Source organism: Hemitrygon akajei, chromosome 28 (assembly GCF_048418815.1).
Source record: "Hemitrygon akajei chromosome 28, sHemAka1.3, whole genome shotgun sequence".
Taxonomy (NCBI): domain Eukaryota; kingdom Metazoa; phylum Chordata; class Chondrichthyes; order Myliobatiformes; family Dasyatidae; genus Hemitrygon; species Hemitrygon akajei.
In genome coordinates, this window is record NC_133151.1 from 21173769 (window position 1) to 21195292 (window position 21524).

At 46.3% G+C, this 21524-nt stretch overlaps 6 protein-coding genes across 6 annotated transcripts in view; 5 read left to right on the forward strand and 1 right to left on the reverse strand.

Annotated features, from left to right (window-relative positions):
* Positions 1-870: 870 nt before the first annotated feature.
* On the forward strand, positions 871-1182 carry LOC140717848 (histone H4-like). Its single transcript, XM_073031570.1, has one exon. The coding sequence runs from the start codon at positions 871-873 to the stop codon at positions 1180-1182; it is 312 nt and encodes a 103-aa protein (XP_072887671.1).
* A 2861-nt stretch (positions 1183-4043) lies between these two features.
* Positions 4044-4531, forward strand: LOC140717753 (histone H2B-like). The gene has a single exon (XM_073031468.1). The coding sequence runs from the start codon at positions 4066-4068 to the stop codon at positions 4438-4440; it is 375 nt and encodes a 124-aa protein (XP_072887569.1). The 5' UTR covers positions 4044-4065; the 3' UTR covers positions 4441-4531.
* Positions 4532-12099: 7568 nt separating this feature from the next.
* On the forward strand, positions 12100-12581 carry LOC140717480 (histone H2B 1/2-like). Its single transcript, XM_073031059.1, has one exon. The coding sequence runs from the start codon at positions 12102-12104 to the stop codon at positions 12474-12476; it is 375 nt and encodes a 124-aa protein (XP_072887160.1). The 5' UTR covers positions 12100-12101; the 3' UTR covers positions 12477-12581.
* A 900-nt stretch (positions 12582-13481) lies between these two features.
* Positions 13482-21524, forward strand: part of LOC140717755 (uncharacterized) — a 56238-nt gene continuing 48195 nt past the window's right edge. Inside the window, exon 1 of the mRNA XM_073031470.1 lies at positions 13482-13875. Coding sequence (XP_072887571.1) covers positions 13496-13875 — 380 coding nt within the window. The 5' untranslated portion in view covers positions 13482-13495. The remainder of the gene's footprint in view (positions 13876-21524) is intronic.
* On the forward strand, positions 19246-20014 carry LOC140717481 (histone H1-like). The gene has a single exon (XM_073031060.1). The coding sequence runs from the start codon at positions 19303-19305 to the stop codon at positions 19963-19965; it is 663 nt and encodes a 220-aa protein (XP_072887161.1). The 5' UTR covers positions 19246-19302; the 3' UTR covers positions 19966-20014.
* On the reverse strand, positions 21076-21519 carry LOC140717482 (histone H3). The gene has a single exon (XM_073031061.1). The coding sequence runs from the start codon at positions 21484-21486 to the stop codon at positions 21076-21078; it is 411 nt and encodes a 136-aa protein (XP_072887162.1). The 5' UTR covers positions 21487-21519.

Consider the following 21524-nt stretch of genomic DNA (forward strand, 5'->3'; position numbering starts at 1 on the left):
CAATGCCCCTTGGCTTCTGTCTTACTGCATTCTAACTTGCCCTTCATTTAGTACTAGATTTAGTACCTTCGTACAAGATCTAATTTTATTCTTACTCATAAGTAAGAGAAATATAAGATCCTAAAATATTCACTGACTCTCAGCTGTCAGCTGGCCTGGTTCATTTCTGAAAAAACTAATTCCCGTCTGTTCTGAACTCTGATTGGGCTCTACATAATGTTTCAAACACTCCTCAGATTCGCTGAACCAGTCTGGAATATCTTAGCAATAAGCAAGTTGCAGTCAATTCTATGGAAGATAAAGTCCCCCACTTGTTACTGGGGAGGGGCAATTCAATAATCCCGTCAGTGTAACTGAAGTTTGCCTTTGTAAATGAACCCTCCAGTTTGCTGTGACATTCCCAGTTGTGTAATCTTTGCACTTTTTAACCCCCCACTGACATGTAAAACAATCAAACCCAGGAATGTTGAGCTGCCAGCCCTGTCCATCTGACACATACTCCTAATGTTTAAATAAACTCATTTCAGCCCATCAGTTCCACCATTGGCCTGACATTGGCTCTCGTTCTTTGCAGACTGTCTTGTCATACATACATTCTCCCACTTGCTACTCCAGTGCAAATTCCGCCAAGTGACACTAACAAACCTCCTGGTTAGGATAAACCGTTGGAAATTGGCGGGTGTGGTAAAGTGAAGGCGGAGCTGGACGATGAGAGGCCGCTCTCGGCTCTGTCCGTCACTCTGACTCTGTCTCCTCCCCTCCCCGCCTCTGTCTCTCTGCGCGTTTCTCGGGCAGGTCGGGGCGCTGTGTATAAAAGGAGACAGCAGCAGTCGGTTTGTCACTGAGCAGCGACCCGAGTGAAGTAGCATCATGTCCGGCAGAGGGAAAGGAGGCAAAGGACTGGGCAAAGGCGGAGCCAAGCGGCACCGTAAAGTGCTCCGTGATAACATCCAGGGCATCACCAAACCGGCCATCCGCCGTCTGGCTCGCCGTGGCGGCGTCAAGCGGATCTCGGGTCTGATCTACGAGGAGACCCGCGGGGTGCTGAAGGTTTTCCTGGAGAATGTGATCCGGGATGCGGTCACCTACACTGAACACGCCAAGCGCAAGACGTTCACTGCCATGGATGTGGTGTACGCTCTGAAACGCCAGGGCCGCACTCTCTATGGCTTCGGCGGCTGAAAAACTCCCACTTCCTCCCGACAACACAAAGGCTCTTCTAAGATCCACCCACCGCCTCACAGAGGGAGCCGTGTCCACAACCTGTCAATTATTTTTATCGATATATTTTGCTGAGTTACTTTTGAAGCAGATTAATCCTTTATGCTTGAAATATGTTTGCGATTCTGCCTTTTCTGTCGGTGATTACGGCAGAAGCTCTGAATGCATTAAGATCGATCATCATCCCCTCGTCCGTCTCGGACAGAAATCAGTTCCCTCATTCAGAGAAACGATTCTGTAATCATCCATTTAAATCTTCACTGAGGTAATTATATATTAAATGAAACTAAAATTGTAGAATCCGTGATGCAATTAATGGTAAATAATATAAAAAAGTAATCAAGCACCGTTGCTGGGTGCTCTGAAATTGGCGGGCGATTTGAAATTAATCCTGCGCCAATCACACTGTATTCTGATTGCATGAAGTCCGACAGCCAGTAACTTAGTAGAAATCCTTCACTGTGTACGTGGTGTGTGAGGGAGTTTTGTTTCCCCTCTCTGGAGCTCTGTGTTTCGGAGATAAACCGTTGGAAATTGCCGGGTGTAGTAAAGTGAAGACGGAGCTGGAAGATGAGAGGCCGGTTTCGGCCCTGTCTGTCACTCTGACTCTTTCCCCTCACCTCCCCGCCTCTGTCTCTCTGCGCGTTTCTCGGGCAGGAGTAGTGGCAGAGGATTGGAGGATGGGTTATGTTATCCAGTCACGTAGGAAAGGATCGAAGGAAAACCAAACACAAGACATTGTTCAGATTCTGGAGGGTCTTGGCCTGAATCATCGACTCATTACTCTTTCCCATAGATGCTGCCTGGCCTGCTGACTTCCTCCAGCATTTTGTGTCTGTTGATCAGTGAGGTGACAAGCATTCAGGATGGAAATGAGATGCTGTTTCTTTAATCAGAGAACAAAGAACATCTGTATTCCTTATATAAGTAATCTGGAGCCTCAGGTGCTGGGTTGTGTCAAAGCTGAGGGAGAATTTTAGTCACTAAGTAAGTCCATAAGACGATAAGATTTAGGAGCAGAATTCAGCCATTTGACCCATCGAGCCTGCACTGCCATTTCATCATCACTGATCAACTTTTCCTCTTAGCACCAATCTCTGCCGATACCCAGTGATTTGGTCTCCACAGTTGCCTGTGGCAAAAAATTCCACCGATTCACCACTCTCTGGCTGAAGAAACTCCTCCTCATCTCCACTCTAACAGGATGCCCTTCTATTTTGAAGCTGCGTGGTCTGGTTTTAGACACTCCCACCACAGGGAATGTCCTCTCCACATCCACTCAGTCAAGCCCTTTCACTATTGGATAGGTTTCAATTCAGTAACCTTCTTTCCTCGAAATTCCAGTGAATAGAGGCCCAGAGCCGTGAAACGCTCTTCATTAGACAAGCCATTTAATCCGGGGTAAAATTCCCCATTTATGATGTCATGTCAGCACAAAAACTTCTGGATTTGAGATTTTTGCGTTTTGGAATCATGGATTCCAACATTAATCACTAGTTTGTACTGCAGTAAACACTGTTATGAGATTTTTGTGTTTTGGAATCATGGATTCCAACATTAATCACTAGTTTGTACTGCAGTAAACACTGTTAATTTTACCCATGCAATCCCAGGCATCACCAGGCATAAATAAAGACTGGTGTAAATTTAATGTAGGGAAGTTGAACCTTACTTGGAGCTAAAGCCTGATTACTAGGCCTCAGAACATTCTACTCCCCAGATGGTCAAATTAATGCCAAGTAACAAGGTAGGAAATCATGCAACATGCAGAATTACATGCCTCTTGTTATCTTGCTTCCTGGGATAAACACAAACCGGGCCTGATCTACCCTGGCTGGGTCGCCTGGGCAAAATGGTCTCATGATTAAAGACCCGAAACACCCAATGACCCTAAGTTGTATTATTGATGATGTGTCCCTTTGCACACCCGGTTCCCTAAGCCAAGTGGTGCTGAACCACGATAATGAAAGGCATCAGCCACTGTGTGGCTCCACTACACTACCCCATCCACCGTAGCCCCACATATCTCACCATACTAAACTCTACAGCCTTATCTCTCCCAGCATATATACATCCACCAGGCCTACCTTCAAACCTAATCCAGAGGTCCAAGGGGGCACACAACCCCACAAACCCGATGACTAGTGTAAGGAGGAGGAAGATCCAATAAAGGCAAGTGTTGGGCCTGGTGAATGAAGGCATGGGCCGGATCAAAGTGGCAGCGTTGCGTGCCACTGAATCTAGAGAAACGAGATGAAGAAGCACAAGAGGGGTGATTCTCCCACTGCCCGCATAATCTCTTTGTTATTTTGATTTTGTTCTGATAGTCCTCTGTCTATTTGAATATGTTGGTATAATTCATATTTAATTCCAGTGTTTCTGGTCAATGTTGTGTCTGATGCAATGTGTCTGTGATGCTGCTACAAATACGTTGTTCCTCTCACCTGTGCATAAATAAACTCGATTTGAACTTTACATTGAAATGTCCAAATCTCTCCTTCGCTCTCCTGCCTGTATCATGAACTAAACGGCTTAGTGTTTAATTTTACAATATTTCATCTGGTTTTATTTTCATTCTGCTTTTGAAATTTGCGTTTCCCTTTTCAGTTTCAGCCCGCACCCCCGCCTGTCTCTGCCCTTCTGTACTTCCTCCCGCATTAAACGACAGCGGTAACCGCCACACATTGGCGCCGCTTCCCATCCCCCAGCGTTCTGATTGGTGATTAATTTCTCCAAACAGCCAATGGGAATGCCATCCTCATTAACATACCACTTTGAGCGCTGCCTATTTAATCCGCGCTCCGGACAGCTTCTGCTTATTATTGTGTTTGAAACCGACGAGAAATGCCTGATCCACCGAAACCCGCTCCCAAGAAGGGCGCCAAGAAAGCTCTGGCCAAACCGGCGAGCAAGTCTGGCAAGAAGCGCAAGAGGTCGAGGAAGGAGAGTTACGCCATCTACATCTACAAAGTGATGAAGCAGGTTCACCCCGACACCGGCATCTCCTCCAAGGCCATGAGCATCATGAATTCATTCGTGAACGATATTTTCGAGCGCATCGCGGGTGAGGCTTCCCGCCTGGCCCATTACAACAAGCGGTCCACCATCAGCTCCCGGGAGATCCAGACCGCCGTGCGCCTGCTGCTGCCTGGGGAGCTGGCCAAGCACGCCGTGTCCGAAGGGACAAAGGCGGTGACCAAGTACACCAGCTCCAAGTGAAGACAAGTTTGCTGACAAAACAAACCCGAAAATCAAAGGCTCTTTTAAGAGCCACTCACGGTTTCATTAAAAGAGTTACTAAATATTGAGACATGGATTTGAGGTAAAGTTGGACATTTCTTGTTGAGCTCATTCAGAATCTTACCTCCGTCAATCAGAACTTGCTGTCCGCTGCTCAGTATAATCCCGATTTTTTGTTACATTTCTGTGTACAGGCACGGAATCGTTAAGCACCCGTTCCCCATCATTTCCCTCTCTGTCATCAGATTTCTCTGACGTGACACTAATTATTGTTTCTGGTATAATTACTGTGGGGAATGCGGTTCATTAAGCTTTGTCACATTTTGGTTACTTCTCTTAACCCCATTCCAACGCGAGAGCTGAACACTCACGGTTCGTTCAGAGTATTGTTTAAAGCTCCACTTTCTGAAGGGCGACCCGTTGGTAAACTGACAGTTTACACAATGACCGATCGCGAACAGAAGCTGAGAATCTGTTTTATTCCAATCGTTCATCAATTGAATGAAATCGGTGAACTAAATTCCCAGACACCATCGCAATATTAACTACACTTGGTTTAAATGTGTTGGACTTCATTAACGGGGGTAAAGGGTCGACAAACAAACCTGTTGTAGTTTAATTTCAGCAACAAAGGCTCTTTGGCGGTCTTTTACTAATTTCAGTTTATTTCGGCAGTTGGACGGTTATTTTCCGCGCTTCTACCGTTTCTGTCTCTTGATTGGTGAAAAAGCAGCTCTCTGATTGGAGTATTTTCTGTCCAATCAGATAAGGCACTGTGTCACCAATCATAAACGCCCCGCTACATTACTGCAGGCGGTACAAGAAGGGCTACTGCGCGCTTTTCCAGAAGCCTGATTTCTAATGATCAAGACTTCAAGTTGATTTCTGATTTATCAAATTTATCTGAAGTTGTATGTATTCAGGAAACCTGTTGTTAACACAATTAATTTCTTCCTTCCAGAATTATATCGTTATTTGGCGTGATTTATTTATAAGTCTGGGTTTAGATTTATATCGGGGTCAAGAGGCCACTTTCAGTAGGTGGAACTTTGGTAAAGCAAATCGGGAGAAGTTTTAATGTTTTATGTGATGAACAGAACGTCTGTCTGGACTGAATGGTGAGGATGATGTGGATTTATTCAAAGAAAGGTCACATTAATCATCAAACGATGGTGGAAGAAATTCATATTAAGAAGTGCATTAATAGGAGAAAGGCTGTACCATGGTGTATGGAGGAGTGTGCTGAGGCAATTATTGAGAGAAATGTGGCATTTTGGAAAGTTATGAAGTATCACTCTCCGCGTGATCTTATTAAGAGTAACAGATCACAGGCCGTGGTGAGGAAGGTAATGAAGCTTGTGAAAAAGATTTACTAGAGGTCATATTGTGAGAGTATTGGAAGGACTATTAAACTTGGAGATATTTGGGGAATGATTAAGAAAATGGGGGTGTGGGATTCATAGGGTACTCAGTATTGATGGAAGAAGGTAATATAATTGTTACTGAAAGAGAGAAGGCTGAGTACTGGCTCGGTCATTTGCTGCAATTCATTATCAAAATAATGAAGAGACTCAACAATGTAGAGATAAAGCTTTAAGAGAATAACTCAATGTGTTGGAATCCAGCTGTAGCAATGATAGCGATGTAAGGTTTGCTTTGTGTGAATTTAAGAAAACTATTAATAGTACAGGTCAGACTGCTCCAGGACAGGATGATCCATGTTACTGTATGTTTAGACACATGGCCAGCAACTCTCTTGAGATAATATTACATTTTGTGAATCATAATTGGAGTTAACGGCCATCTTCCGTCCTCATGGATAATCACAATTGTAACGTCTATTCTAAAACCTGGGAAACCCCAGTTGGATCCTTCTAGTTAAATGTCCCATTTGTGTAAATTTATGGAATGTACGGTAATAGAGTAGTTGAATTATATTTTGGAATAGGGAGGTGTTAACATACTGGATTAATTTGAGGGGGCAAGTGCCACATGTCCCAAAAGCAGTCAATGTTATAATGCAGAAAACTCACCCAGCTACTTCAACACAGCGAGCTTCCACAAACAATATACTCAATGGAAATGTCAATCCATGGCCTCCTATACGGTTGCAATGAGGCCACACTCAGGTAGGAACAACACCTTGTATTCTCTCTGGGCAGCCTCCAATCTGATGGCATAAACATCGATTTCTTGACCTTCCTGTCATGCTTCCCCCCCCCCCCCCCCCATCATTCCCCATCCCCTTTTCCCTCTCGTTCCCTGCCCATCACCTCCCTCTGGTGTTCCTCCCCACTTTTCTTTCTTCCATGGACTTCTGTTCTCTCCTCTCTGACTCCCCTACTCCAGCCCTGTATCTCTTTCACCAATCAACTTCCCAGTTCTTTACTTCATCTCTCCCTCTCCCAGTTCCACCTATCACTTTGTGTTTCTCTCTCCCCTCCCCCACCTTTAAAATTTACTCCTCATTGTTTTCTCCCCAGTCCTTCTGAAGAATCCCGGCCCAAAATGTCAACTGTAAGTCCCACTCACTTAGAAATGCAGATATGTAACTTGAGGTTCAGCAATGCTGCGGATAAACTGTAAAGTAACACACACAAAGTACTGCAGGAAGTCAGCAGATACTAAGCAGAGGAATAAACAGTCTAGATAGAATGAAGTGTCTTGTCCCATAATAATCACTATTTATTCCTCTCCATAGATGCTGCCGGGGCCACTGAGTCCCTCCAGCATTTTGCAAACATAAACCTCTGTTTTCTGTCAATCACTTTGCCAATGTTGCTGAACTTTCATTTGTAGCCTCATCCTCCTGGTCTGATTCTTCTACTTCCCCATAAACTCGAGCCTCCATCACATATGGAGCCCCAAGGCCATCATTGTGCTGACCCCTCTTGTTTCTGCTCTATCAAATATTTATCCACCATTCTGCTGTCATTCTTTAGAGGAGAGCGTTGTATTGCAACAGCACGGCTGTGTGAGGCACAGCCCTTCAAAATCAGTGAAAATGACCCAAAACAATGAATAGAGGAGGACAGGAAGATTTTAACCACACAAGACTTCATCCTTGGTCCAGAGCTGTGAGGAATGAAGACTATTTGGGACAAAACCCTAGTGAATTCATCTTCTGCAGTTTTCAGAATGTCATTGATTTAATTCAAAGTAAACCTCTTCATCCACAGACTGGTGACCAGTTGCAAACTGAATATTATATGGTGAGTGAGAGGTGAACAGCAGAGATGGATTTGAAAGCTCTGGTGTGGAATAGGATCATGAGCAGGTACCAGATGGACTGAGTGGCCTCTCTACTGTCCATTAGCTGTGTGACAGGCAGGAAGCACCTGAGACACAGGATTTGAAATAGAGCTGATTAATTTGTCACAGATCCACAGTATTAATGCCCGTGTATTTTCAGACTAACATTAGCAGAACAACCCTCCAATGCTCAGTGACCAGGGTTCCGTCCTGGGTGTGATGAACAGCTGCAGTATCTGCTGAATATTACACGAAGAGTGTCACATGAACTTCCAACTAGATTCAGTCACCATGATGGTTAAAATGTTCACCTAGAGCTTATTTCAACTTCCTCCCTGATGTGAAGTTGCCAGTGTCTCAGCAGGTGGGATGACTGAGTAAATTTCTTTGCTGACACAAGACCGAAGTGGATCCTCTATGTATGATAAACTCACTGGAGCCTCACAAAGTGGGTGAACTGAATGAATCTCTTCCCACGCTCGGAACAGGTGTGAAGCTACACTGAGAGACAGAGACAGCTGAGCCAAGTCTAGCTGCTCACTGGTGTGAACTGACTGGTGTTGTATGGGCTCATGTGACTGAATGAATCCCGTCCCACACACGGAGCAGGTAAAATGCCTCTCCCAGTGTGAACTGGCTGTGTGTCTGCAGGTTCAGTGGCCTTGTGAATCCCTGGCAAAATGAGAGGTGGTGAATGTCAGCACACTGGTATCAACTCTGTGGCCATTTATCAGGTCAGATCAAGGACCTGTCCATGTATTGGGGTTCTCCTTGCTCAGACTGGTGTGCTGTCTTCTCAACCATCTCCTCCTTCACATTCAACGATTGGTGGCCTTCAAATGCTGGGGAACTGGCAGACACAGCAGACCTGACACACTGCTGTGTTTGAGATTCTCAGGCAGAAATTCTTTGCCTTTTCTATCCTGTGAAATATTTGCAAAGAAGATCAACAGGTGAAAGACAACATTTCAGCTAAGATTATTTCAGTATTTGTGTTGATGTCTGATGTCACTCTGTGACAGTGAGACTGAACACTGTTTGGAGGAACAACACTTCTAACCGGCCAGAGTTCAGACATAAGGAAACAACATCAAATTCTGTTTTCCTCTCTGCCCATCAAGCCGTGACTTGGCTCAGTTTGTCTCTCTCCATCGATATAAGCTTCATATTCTGGGTAAGTCCCACAGACCTCCGAAGACACACAATACTTACAGGGTTGATTTGTAAGAGGTTCTGCTGATTGTGACCCTGCTGGCATTTGACGGTGGTAAACTCAGAGTCAACAATGCCATTGAACCTGAAGAGAATGTGATCGGGCTTTCTCGTTGCAGATTGACAGTGCGGTATTCTTGCGGTGTGAAAGCTACAGGTCACTTGTTACCCAGTACGTTACTCTGGGTTTTCACAAATAAAATGAGATGAGACATTTTCTGTTCAAGGAACACCATAACTCATTTATTGTCCTCCAAACACTGAAATGTAAAAACAGTTTAAATAAAACTTCACGTAATTGCATCATAACATCAGTCCAGCTTCTTAAAGAGAAACACAACTCAATGTCGGTGGTCGTTAATTATGGACATTTCCACCCATTACATTACCCGACACAGACACACACCCCCAAATCCTCTCACTGTTCCCCCTCTTTGATCTTAGCAGTTTATTTCCCTTCAATGTCACTTGCAGGATGATATGTACAGACACAGCAAGGTCCCTCAGTGTATCAGTGCTCCTAAGGGTGTTGCCATTTACTGTAGAGTTTCTTCCAACATTTGACCTGTAAAACTCCTCACACGTCCAGATTAAACTCTGTTCCATAATTCTCCATCCCTGTTCCCAACTGGTCTACATCCAGTTCTGTCCATTTGATAACCTTCCTCAACACCCACAACTGCACCAACATTCATGTCATCAGTGATCTGATCAGCCCGTGAGTATTTTAATCTAATCAGACAGAGGCCCCATCACTGATCACTGTGGAAACACAGGTTACATATCTACAGTCAAAATCATTCTCAATTCCATCAGCCCGAATGTTGCTGCACAATACACACCATTCAAACCCTCACACAGAGACTCGAGAGAAGTTACATATTTATCACAAGCCCAGAGTTGGATTCAATGGTCTGGTCTTGTTGCTCTAGATGCTCTGCTGCAAAGTCCATTCAGAGTAGTTCAATGTAACCAGATACATCATCCCTCAGATACCAATATACAACATAGTGTCACAAACAAGAGAAAATCTGTAGATGCTGGAAATCCGAGCAACACACACAAAATGCTGAAGGAACGCATCAGGCCAGGCAGCATCAATAGGGAAAAAAGTAGTCAATGTTTCAGGCCAAAATCCTTCAGCAGGACTGGGGAGGAAAAGCTGAAAAGTAGATTTAAAAGTTGGGGGTAGGGGAGAGAGAAAACAAGGTGTGAGGTGAATCCTGAAAGGGGACGGGTGAAGTAAAGAGACTGAGAGGTACAGAATGAACCCCACACTCTCACACTGTACCAGAGACTGACAGGTACAGAATGAACCCCACACTCTCACACTGTACCAGAGACTGACAGGTACAGAATGAACCCCACACTCTCACACTGTACCAGAGACTGACAGGTACAGAATGAACCCCATACTCTCACACTGTACCAGAGACTGACAGGTACAGAATGAACCCCACACTCTCACACTGTACCAGAGACTGACAGGTACAGAGTGAATCCCACACTCTCACATTGTACCAGAGAGTGACAGGTACAGAATGAACCCCACACTCTTAAACTGTACCAGAGCGTGACAGGTACAGAATGAACCCCATACTCTTACACTGTACCAGAGACTGACAGGTGCAGAATTAACCCCACACTCTCACACTGTACCAGAGACTGACAGGTACAGAATGAAACCCACACTCACACACTGTACCAGAGACTGACAGGTACAGAATGAACCCCACACTCTCACACTGTACCAGAGACTGACAGGTACAGAATGAACCCCACACTCTCACACTGTACCAGAGACTGACAGGTACAGAATGAACCCCACACTCTCACACTGTACCAGAGACTGACAGGTACAGAATGAATCCCATACTCTCACACTGTACCAGAGACTGACAGGTACAGAATGAACCCCACACTCTCACACTGTACCAGAGACTGACAGGTACAGAGTGAATCCCACACTCTCACATTGTACCAGAGAGTGACAGGTACAGAATGAACCCCACACTCTTAAACTGTACCAGAGCGTGACAGGTACAGAATGAACCCCATACTCTTACACTGTACCAGAGACTGACAGGTGCAGAATTAACCCCACACTCTCACACTGTACCAGAGAGTGACAGGTACAGAATGAACCCCACACTCTCACACTGTACCAGAGACTGACAGGTACAGAATGAACCCCACACTCTCACACTGTACCAGAGACTGACAGGTACAGAATGAAACCCACACTCACACACTGTACCAGAGACTGACCGGTACAGAATTAAACCCACACTCTCACACTGTACCAGAGACTGACAGGTACAGAATGAACCCCACACTCTCACACTGTACCAGAGACTGACAGGTACAGAATGAACCCCACACTCTCACACTGTACCAGAGACTGACAGGTACAGAATGAACCCCACACTCTCACACTGTACCAGAGACTGACAGGTACAGAATGAACCCCACACCCTCACACTGTACCAGAGACTGACAGGGACAGACATTGTGTTCTTTAATAAACCTGGAGAAACCACATCACACCACAGTACAGCACCACTTTGACCACTTTACACAGCAAAGGACTGTCTGGAGATTCTTGCTCAAATTCTCTTCTGTCTATAATTCTGTACAGTATGTTTATATTTTGTGAATGTTGTGTCTCCGATATGACTACAAACTCGGCTTTCAACCTCACTCAGAAATATGTCTTTCATGATGACAATTTGGCCTTCGATCTCCTGCTGCCCTGTTTCATTACAGAAACGTTTCATATTATCAAGTGTGTGTTTTTCTCATTCCATCTGCTTTTCTAGCGGACACCATGGGTCGAATGGCCAAATACTGCGCCTGTACTTTATAGTCCATTTTGTATTTTAGATTTCCTTCCTGCCGAATTAACTGGCAGCGGCAACTCACCAGATCAGCGCCAGTTCCCAGTCCACGGTGTTAGCCAAAACGACAATGGGCAGCGGAGAGAGAGTTCAGATTGGTTGAATGTGTTCTACAGATATCCAGTGAAATGAATTGACTGCATGAATCTTTTCTTCGAATAGCCATTGGGAATCCAAAGCATTCCCATCCCTCATTAGCATACTGCTCTGGGTGCTGCCTATTTAATTCGTGCTCACGGCCGATTCCGCTTATTTCTGGGTCTAAAACGGTCAGAGGAGATGCCTGAGCCAGCGAAATCCGCTCCGAAGAAGGGCGCCAAGAAAGCTCTGCCTAAATCAGCGGGCAAGGCAGGTAAGAAACGCAAGAGGCTGAGGAAGGAGAGTTACTCCATCTACATCTACAAAGTGATGAAGCAGGTTCACCCCGACACAGGCATCTCCTCCAAGGCCATGAGCATCATGAACTCGTTCGTGAACGATATCTTCGAGCGCATCGGGGGCGAGGCTTCCCGCCTGGCCCATTACAACAAGCGGTCCACCATCAGCTCCCGGGAGATCCAGACCGCCGTGCGCCTGCTGCTGCCCGGGGAGCTGGCCAAGCACGCCGTGTCCGAAGGGACAAAGGCGGTGACCAAGTACACCAGCTCCAAGTAAAGCTCCCCAGTGAGATGATCGAAAACACAATGGCTCTTTTAAGAGCCACTCACAATTTCAATGAAAGAGTTGTACTAGCATTTAGGTAATAAATTACACATACTTTATGTCTGGTGACTTTTACAACAGCTAAATCGCGGTTTTAGTAAGCTCCCACTGAACTGACAAGGAATTGTTACCCCCCTCCGCTTCCCCATCAGTCCGTCCCACTCGGTATCCATGCCAAGCGGAGGATTGCTGCCGTTGTTGTTTTATTTGTGGCTTCAGGAGTTTATTGGTTCCAGTTGGGTAACTCCTGAATCCCATTTCAACTCGAGCCTGAAAGACATCATGGCTCTTTCATATGGAGAAGCGTCGACAGTGCTTCTCCTTATCGATGCTGCCTGGCCTGCTGGGTTCCACCAGCATTTTGTGTGTGTTGTTTGAATTTCCAGCATCTGCAGATTTCCTTCTAATGGCTCTTTCATATAATAACTTTATAAAATTGCAGACTAGACTCTGGTCAAAGTTTGAGAAGAACCGTTTTCCATAACCTGATAACGTTCACACAGAGACCGACCGCGGGCAGAAGCTGAGGGTCAGTTTTATTCGGTTCCGTAACGGGTTGAAAGAAATTAGAGAATTGAGTTCCCAGCCAGTCCAATATCAACTACACTTAAATCAAATGTGCCCGGTTTCAGTAACAGAGGGAAATGCGAAGACCCAATCTTAAAACAGATCTGCAATTACTTAACTTGAAAATACATTTGAACAATAGATTTATTTTTGGGCGGGCTTTTTTCCAGATTTCAGTGCACTTTGGGGAGGAGACAGTTATTTTCCGCGCTTCTACCTTTACGGACTGCTGATTGGTGATTAACCAGCTCTTCGATTGGAGCATTTTACTTCACCAATGAGAATAAACAGGATCACACCAATCACAAACATCAGTTTGCATTCTCAAAGAGGGTATAAAAAGTCGCTTTGGGGCGGGTTGAACATTCCTTCATACTCGTTGGAGTAATATAGTGACTGTGGAAATGTCTGGACGTGGAAAAGGCGGCGCTGGCAAAGCTCGGTCCAAGGCCAAATCTCGCTCGTCTCGGGCTGGACTGCAGTTCCCGGTCGGCCGGGTTCACAGACTCCTAAGAAAGGGCAACTATGCTGAGCGGGTGGGTGCCGGTGCCCCGGTCTATCTGGCTGCTGTGCTCGAGTATCTGACGGCCGAAATCCTCGAATTGGCCGGCAACGCGGCCCGGGACAATAAGAAGACCCGCATCATCCCCCGGCACCTGCAGCTGGCCGTCCGCAACGACGAGGAGCTGAACAAGCTGCTAGGAGGGGTGACTATCGCTCAGGGCGGTGTGTTACCCAATATCCAGGCCGTCCTGTTGCCCAAGAAAACCGGCGCTGCCAGTAAGTGAAGTGACGTAAGCTGAATCTATTTACCCAAAGGCTCTTTTCAGAGCCGCTCACAATATCTGTGGAAGGGCTGAGCGGCGGGTGCTTTCGGTCCGTTTGATATCCTGCATCTGTCAATGTCTCGACATGTTTCTTCCGCGAAAGAAACCGATATAAATCTGCAGGGAAACCGGCTCGTTTTCCCCTCTCAGCCGACCGAATGTAGCTCTCTCCCCTTGCAGAGAGTCAGCGGGTTCACTAGGCGCAGAGTCGTGAAATGAATTTCCGGAGTCAGCCCCGAGAGGGAGAATTTAATCTCCGACCACTGAACGACTCCGCTCTTCATCACCCAGAACCGCGTTGTCTGGGTTCCACATTGCGGGTTGACCCCGGACCGTTCCGGTGTGCAGAAGGCGGGAACATCGCCTGTTCGTTGCTTCATGAGCGATTCCCATCGCCTGACAGAAAAATAACATTTGCGTTTTACATTTCAGAATCAAGTTTATTATCACCGGCAAGTGACGTGAAATTTGTTAACTTAGCAGCAGCAGTTCAATGCAATACATAATCTAGCAGAGAGAGAAAATTAATAGTAAATATAATAAAACAAGTAAATCAGTAACGTATATTGAATAGATTATTTTTAAAATGTGCAAAAACAGAAACTGTATATTGGAAAAGTGAGGTATTATCCAAAGCTTCAATGTCCATTTAGGAATCGGATGGCAGAGGGGAAGAAGCTGTTCCTGAATGGCTGAGTGTGTGTCTTCAGGCTTCTGTATCTCCTGCCTGACGGTAACAGTGAGAAAAGGGCATGCCCTGGGTGTTGGAGGTCTTTAATAATGGACGCTGCCTTTATGAGCACCGCTCCCTAAAGATGTCCTGGGTACTATCAGCAGCTTCTTTCGGTGCTGTGCAGTAGCCCCTCCACACCAGACAGATGCAGCCTGTCAGAATGTTCTCCGCGGTACAGCTACACAGGTCTCTGACTGTCTACAAAGGTACGTTTACCCTGTGGAACCGACCGTATTTACTGAAAAAACTCGTCCACCCAGGCCTCTGAATATAAATGAACATTTTGCGAAAGAGACCCTACTGACTGTCTTCATGCCAAAGAAACGCATTGATTGATCACCTTCTGACGAAAGAAATTACTCATCTCTATTCTAGAGGGGCATCTTTGTATTGAGGGTGTGGTCTGGTTCTAGATTCTTCCATTATTGGAAACATCCTCTCATATCAACGCTATCTAGGCTTTTCAACATTCAATGTGTTTCTATACGATTCTCCCTCATTCTTCTAGATTCCAGTGAGTACAGGCCCAGATCATCAAACATCCCAGTATTCTTCTAACACATGCAGTGATATCTAAGCCCCTGAGTCTAAGGGAGTCCCAGTCAAAATTGGGGAAATTACAATGACCCTGTTGCTTTTACATCTTTCATTCCCTGCTACATTTCAGTTTCTTTACCTCCTGCTGGCATTTGGGAGGCCTGTAGCACAACTCCGTCAGTGAATGCACCTCTCTTATCCTGAGCTCTATTCACACTGTCTCACTGGATAAACCCTCCAGTGTGTTCTCTCTTAGTCTCTCACCCACAATTCCATGTAAAGGCTGATCTGCCTCTTGTATGTCGATCCCAATTCCCTGATTTTATAAACAGTTATCTTGCTTCTCTTTAAATCTTTTTGGTCATCCAGCATCTCCACTCCTCTCAGTTAGGGATTCTAGTGTTTGTTATACAGTGTTTTGTTTGTTTTATCATTTGTGGCCTTGTGGAACAGTGCAGGCATGTACTTTGGTTTCCTGCATTTCACAATTTTGTGTGCCACAGTCATATGATTATGCAAAGGCAGCGGGAGTTTAAATGAAGTGAACATGGGCATTTGGCGTTTGATTGTGCATAGTTATGCACTTACCAAGATCCAATAAAAAGAAGTTAGATTTAAACAGAGCGGACATTCAATGAGTGGGCCAGAAATTGGAGTGGGGAGTTGAGGCTTCGGCACTTCTGAGAGGTGTAGGCTGTAGGAAGATATGTTTTTCTTTATTCTTTATTTCCTCTGTATTACACATTTGTAGCAGAAAGGATGCCAGACAAGATTCTGCCTAATGTCAGTGTCACAAAATTGTCTTGGCGGAAGGAGAGAGAGGGTGGTCGTGGCAGCTTGTCATTCAGGTTGGAGGCCTCTGACCAGTGACGTTCACAGGGATCGGTTCTGGTACTGTCATTTGTCATCAATGTGAACAGTTTCTCTGACATTGTTGTGAACGTGATTAGTGAGTTTGCAGATGACAGCAATGTTGGTGGCAGAGTGGACAGTGAAGATTCTTTGAGAGTACAATGGGATCGAGATGACCTGGGGAAGTCGGACAAAGAATGACAGATGGATGTTGATGTGGACAAGTGTGAGCTCTTGCATTTTGAGAAATCCAACCAGGGAAGGACCTGCACAGTAAATTCTTGTTCCTTGGAGAGTATTGCAGACAGAGTGTCCATGGAATACAGGAACATCATTCACTGAAAGTGACAACACAGGTAGTCAGGATGGTGAAGATGATGTTTGGCCTATTTGTCTTCATTGGTCAGGGAACTGAGTTACAGGATTTGGGATGTCATATGACAACTGTAATCATCAAAGTGAGATTGCACTGTATTGTGCACAGTTCTAGTCACCCAGATACAGGAAGGATGTCATGAAGCTGGAAAGTGTGGAGGGAAGTTATGATGAGGGTGTTACTGACACTGGAGGATTTGAATTATTAGCAGAAGTTTGGACAGACTGGGACTCTCTTTCTCACCAGAGAGATTAAGGAGCTGTCTGGTAACCATCCAAAGGTTTACAAAATAATTAGGCAATCACTCTTTGTGTCAGGGTAGGGAAGCATAAATTTACAAGACAATTGTTTAAGGTGAAGGGGAAACATTTAAAGGCTACCTGACAGGTGGGAGGATGTTGCATGTTTGATTAGGGAGACCAACACTACAGTAATAAGTGAGGGACTTGATGAGGTCTTGTAAGTAGAGGTTTTAAATAAAATGATGAATGGTGATTTTGATGGGATTACACTGCTGGCCTCCCAATAGGCTCAGGGATTGTGGAGCAGATATGTTGGTAAATCACACAGAGGTGTAATGGGAACAGGTTTACAGCAGTCGGGCATTTTGACTTCCCCAGCATTAACCAGATTACCTTTGTATGAAAAGCTTGAGTTTCCAGGAGTAATTTGGAAGATGCAGGATCAGTTCATCCCTCAGCAGAAACAATATTTGAAAGGAAGAATGAGGCAACCATCACCAACAACGGAAGACAAAGGCAGCATAAAGGAACATGAGAGAGCAGAGAATATCACAAAAGTTAGTGGGGAGCTAAAGGATTAGTGGACTTAAAAAGAACAAAAGGTAACTAAATAGCAATATGGAGAGTACAGATGAATTATTAAAGTAACTGGCCAATAGTATAAAGGGGAATAAGGATTTCTTTCAGGTAGTTAAAGAGTAAAAGAGGCAAGAATGGATCAGGTTTCAGGTTTCCCATTCTCACCTTCGGAATCACATCCCTCCCTGATCCTCTTTTACACTGTTTAGTTTATTCTGTATTTCTTATTTAACTGGGCAATCTTGATCATTTAGCACAGCGTGATAAATGCATTTCAATGGTGAGGCAGTGCACATTGCAATAGACAATAGAGAGTAGGTGCAGGAGTAGGCCATTCGGCCCTTCTGGCCAGCCCCACCTTTCGCTGTGATCATGGCTGATCATGCACAATCAGTACCCCATTCCTGCCCTCTCCCCATATCCCTTGACCCAGCTATCTATAAGAGCTCTATCTAACTCTCTCTTGAAAGCATCCAGAGACTTGGCCTCCACTGCCTTCTGGGGCAGAGCATTCCATCTATCCACCACTCTCTGGGTGAAAAAGTTTTTCTGCACCTCTGTTCTAAATGGCCTACCACTTATTCTTAAACTGTGGCCTCTGGTTCTGGACTCACCCATCAGCGGGAACATGCTTCCTGCCTTCAGTGTATCCAATCTCTTAATAATCTTATATGTTTCAATCAGATCCCCTCTCATCCTTCTAAATTCCAGTGTATACAAGCCCAATCGCTCCAATCTTTCAACATATGAGAGTCCCGTCATTCCGGGAATTAACCTTGTGAACCTACGCTGCACTCCCTCAATAGAAAGAATGTCTTTCCTCAAATTTGTTGACCAAAACTGCACACAAAGTCAAACCAGTGTAGAATTTACACTGTGAATGGTCGGTCATTAGGGAGTGTAATGGGCCGGAGAGATTTAGGGGTAAATCTCTTACACACAGTTAATTGAAAGTGGTGTCACTGGTAGACAGGGTGGTGAAGAACGGGGTTAACATGCTGGTCTTCATTAGCCAGGGGACTGAGTATATCAGTTGCGACATTATGTTACAGTTGTGTAAGTGACTGGAGGCCACACTTGTATTGTGTACAGCTCTTGTCACCGTTTTAGGAAACGGGGTTAAACTGGGGAGAGTGTAGAAAAGATTTCCAACGATGTTTCCCGGATCTGAGGTTCTCAGTTACACAGAGAGGTTGGTCAGACAATGTCCGTTGTCCTTTATTCCGTGGAATCAGAATCATTTATCACCGTGTTATATGACAAGGAATCTGTTATTTTATTTTGACAGCAGTACAATGCGATGAAGGTGCAGATGTGAACATTGTGTCATGAGAACGCCAAGAGATTCTGGGAATGGCGAACAACGCGGACAAAATGCTGGAGGAACCCAGCAAGTCAGGCAGCATCTCCCACCAGAGTCCTGAGGAAGGGTTTCAGCCCGAAATGTCGACTGTTTATTCCCACCATTGATGCTGCCTGACTTGCTGATTTCCGCCAGCATTGAGTGTGTATTGTGTCAGAGAGAGTGAGTTAAAGGGGCGGGCGGCTTAGACCAGTGTCACTGTGTTTGTGAGTCCGAACACATCGTAGGATTTCTCAGCGCCTCCTGTCGAAAATGAAAATATTTTTTCTGTTACGGAAGCGCCCCACTCCCCCGCTCAGTCCCGAAGAGGGAATTAACCGCAAAGTTTTAATTCGATTAAATATTTCAGCCATAAAACAGAGAACAGGTCAACGATCGGGAGAGCGAACGCGGGCAATGCAGTAATGAAACGGGTTAAAATAGAAAGTGCTGCCTTTAATCCCGATTAAACTTTCTTTCCAGCGAACATTCCGGTCTCAGGGACGGACAGGGACTAGTCCGAGTCTCCGCAGTGTCCGATTTGAATTGGAATCGGCGAGTTTTTGAGGAGAGAGAAACACAGAAAAATGAAGCCGCCGGGAGCTGACAGCAGGATGTCTCCGCCCCGTCCGCTCGCAGCCTTTAAATGGCTCTGTGCCGCCGCCTTTCGCTTCATTTCTCATTCAGTTCTGGTTGTGAGAAGGATTTACCAGAGTCGCCGACATGACTGAGACAGCACCCGCCGAAACGGCTCCTCCAGCCGCACCCGCCGCCGCAAAGAAGACTCCCAAGAAGAAGGCGGCTGCCCGGAGCAAACCAACCGGTCCCTCGCTGGGCGAACAGATCGAAAAGATCGTGGCGGGTTGTCACGATAGGAAGGGTATGTCCGGTACGGCCATCATTAAGGCTCTGGCCGGCAGCGGTGTCGATGTGGTGAAACGTCGCCACCAGGTCAAAATGAGCATCAAGAGGAAAGTGGAAAGCGGATCCTTGGTTCAGGCCAAGGGCTCGGGTATTTCGGGATCCTTTAAATCCGGTAAAGGAAAAACTGCCGTGAAGGTGGTGAAGAAAGCGAAGAAGCCAGCGGCAAAGAAATCTCCCAGCAAGAAGCTTGGCGCCAAGAAACCATCGGCTAAAAAAGTGGGAGTTAAGAAACCAGCAGCTAAAAAAGCGGGAGGTAAGAAACCAGCGGCTAAAAAAGCGGCAGCAAAGAAGCCCGCGGCTAAGAAACCAGCAGCTAAGAAAGCGGCAGCTAAGAAACCCGCGGCTAAGAAAGCGGCGCCGAAGCCCAAGAGCCCCAAGAAAGCCGCAGCCCCGAAGACGAAGGCGGCCAAGAAGCCGAAGGCGAAATCCGCGAAACCCAAGAAGACAGCAGTCAAAAAGTGAATTAAGAATACACCATTTGTGTGTATCTGAACCCAACGGCTCTTCTCAGAGCCACCCACATCTCAGAAAAGAGCTGATTCAGAGTGTTGTGATTCCCGCGCCGGGTCCGATTGAGTTTCCGGGGGAACTTCTCACATGGAACCCGAGATTACCGGTACCTCTGACATTTGGTGCGGCCGTGCCGTCTCAGTGTCTGAAATGAGACGTGGATGCCCGAGCTGAGATTGAGAGATATGGGATGTGGGCAGTTTCAGGCCCAATTCCTTCTCCGATCCGGGAGAGAGTGACTGAGACATTGACACCAGCGGAGATTCAGCTGAGTTGATTGGGAACTGCTGAAAGCTACGCGAGAGGGGAGGGGGCGTGTTGAGAGAGGGATCCGTCTCTGGGGACGGACTGCAGCGGGAGGATATGTGATAAACTACCCGGTGGCATTGCCGACTGACCTTCATTCAGGCCCCAGCTACAAAACTACATAGTTAATTTACACAAAACACCAATAACAAAAATGTACAAGAGAGTGAAATCTAATGTAAAAAATCACTATTTCCTGGTAGTCACCACCCCCCGAAATCCCCAACTGTACCCCTCGCGTCGGCATGCTCCCACTCCAAGCACAGCGGGCACGAACGTATCCCCATGTCCAAATCAAACAAAACGGTAACAGCCGCACCAGCTGTACATGACAGGTTTGTGGGAGAAGTGAAGGGCCAGATGAGACCCTGACAGGGAGGGAAGCGCGTTAATCTCTGGATGCATTCAAGAGAGAGTTAGATAGAGCTCTTATAGATAGCGGTGTCAAGGGATATGGGGAGAGGGCAGGGACCGGGTACTGATTGTGTATGATCAGCCATGATCACAGTGAATGGCGGTGCTGGCTAGAGGGGCCGAATGGCCTACTCCTGCTCCTACTGTCCATTGTCTATTATCTCTTGTCCCTCGCTTAATTACCCTGTCTGCACAGAACTGATGCTCGGGGTCAATTAGTGCAAAACCGATCGGGAAGGCAGATCGCTACTACAATAATGATCAGCAAGCTACAGCCCTTTCCTTTGCCGTGGTAGTGGCTCTTAAAAGAGCCGTTTCTTGTGTTCGGTGTGCAGTCTGGGCTTAGGCGCGCTCCCCGCGGATGCGGCGGGCCAACTGGATGTCCTTGGGCATAATGGTGACTCGCTTGGCGTGGATGGCGCACAGGTTAGTGTCCTCAAAGAGCCCGACCAGGTAAGCCTCACTTGCCTCCTGCAGGGCCATGACGGCCGAGCTCTGGAAACGCAGATCGGTTTTGAAGTCCTGAGCGATCTCCCGGACCAGGCGCTGGAAGGGAAGTTTGCGGATGAGCAGCTCGGTGGATTTCTGGTAGCGCCGGATCTCCCTCAGAGCCACGGTGCCGGGCCGGTAGCGATGAGGCTTCTTCACTCCGCCGGTGGCAGGAGCGCTCTTCCGCGCCGCTTTGGTCGCCAACTGTTTGCGAGGAGCTTTTCCGCCAGTCGATTTGCGCGCTGTCTGCTTGGTGCGGGCCATTCTGCTTCGGGAGTGAGAACACGGGCTGAAATACAGGA

Bases quoted from the DNA above. Each gene is read 5' to 3' on its own strand.
- LOC140717481 (XM_073031060.1), top strand. From the start codon at position 19,303: ATGACTGAGACAGCACCCGCCGAAACGGCTCCTCCAGCCGCACCCGCC.
- LOC140717482 (XM_073031061.1), bottom strand. From the start codon at position 21,486: ATGGCCCGCACCAAGCAGACAGCGCGCAAATCGACTGGCGGAAAAGCT.
- LOC140717753 (XM_073031468.1), top strand. From the start codon at position 4,066: ATGCCTGATCCACCGAAACCCGCTCCCAAGAAGGGCGCCAAGAAAGCT.
- LOC140717848 (XM_073031570.1), top strand. From the start codon at position 871: ATGTCCGGCAGAGGGAAAGGAGGCAAAGGACTGGGCAAAGGCGGAGCC.
- LOC140717480 (XM_073031059.1), top strand. From the start codon at position 12,102: ATGCCTGAGCCAGCGAAATCCGCTCCGAAGAAGGGCGCCAAGAAAGCT.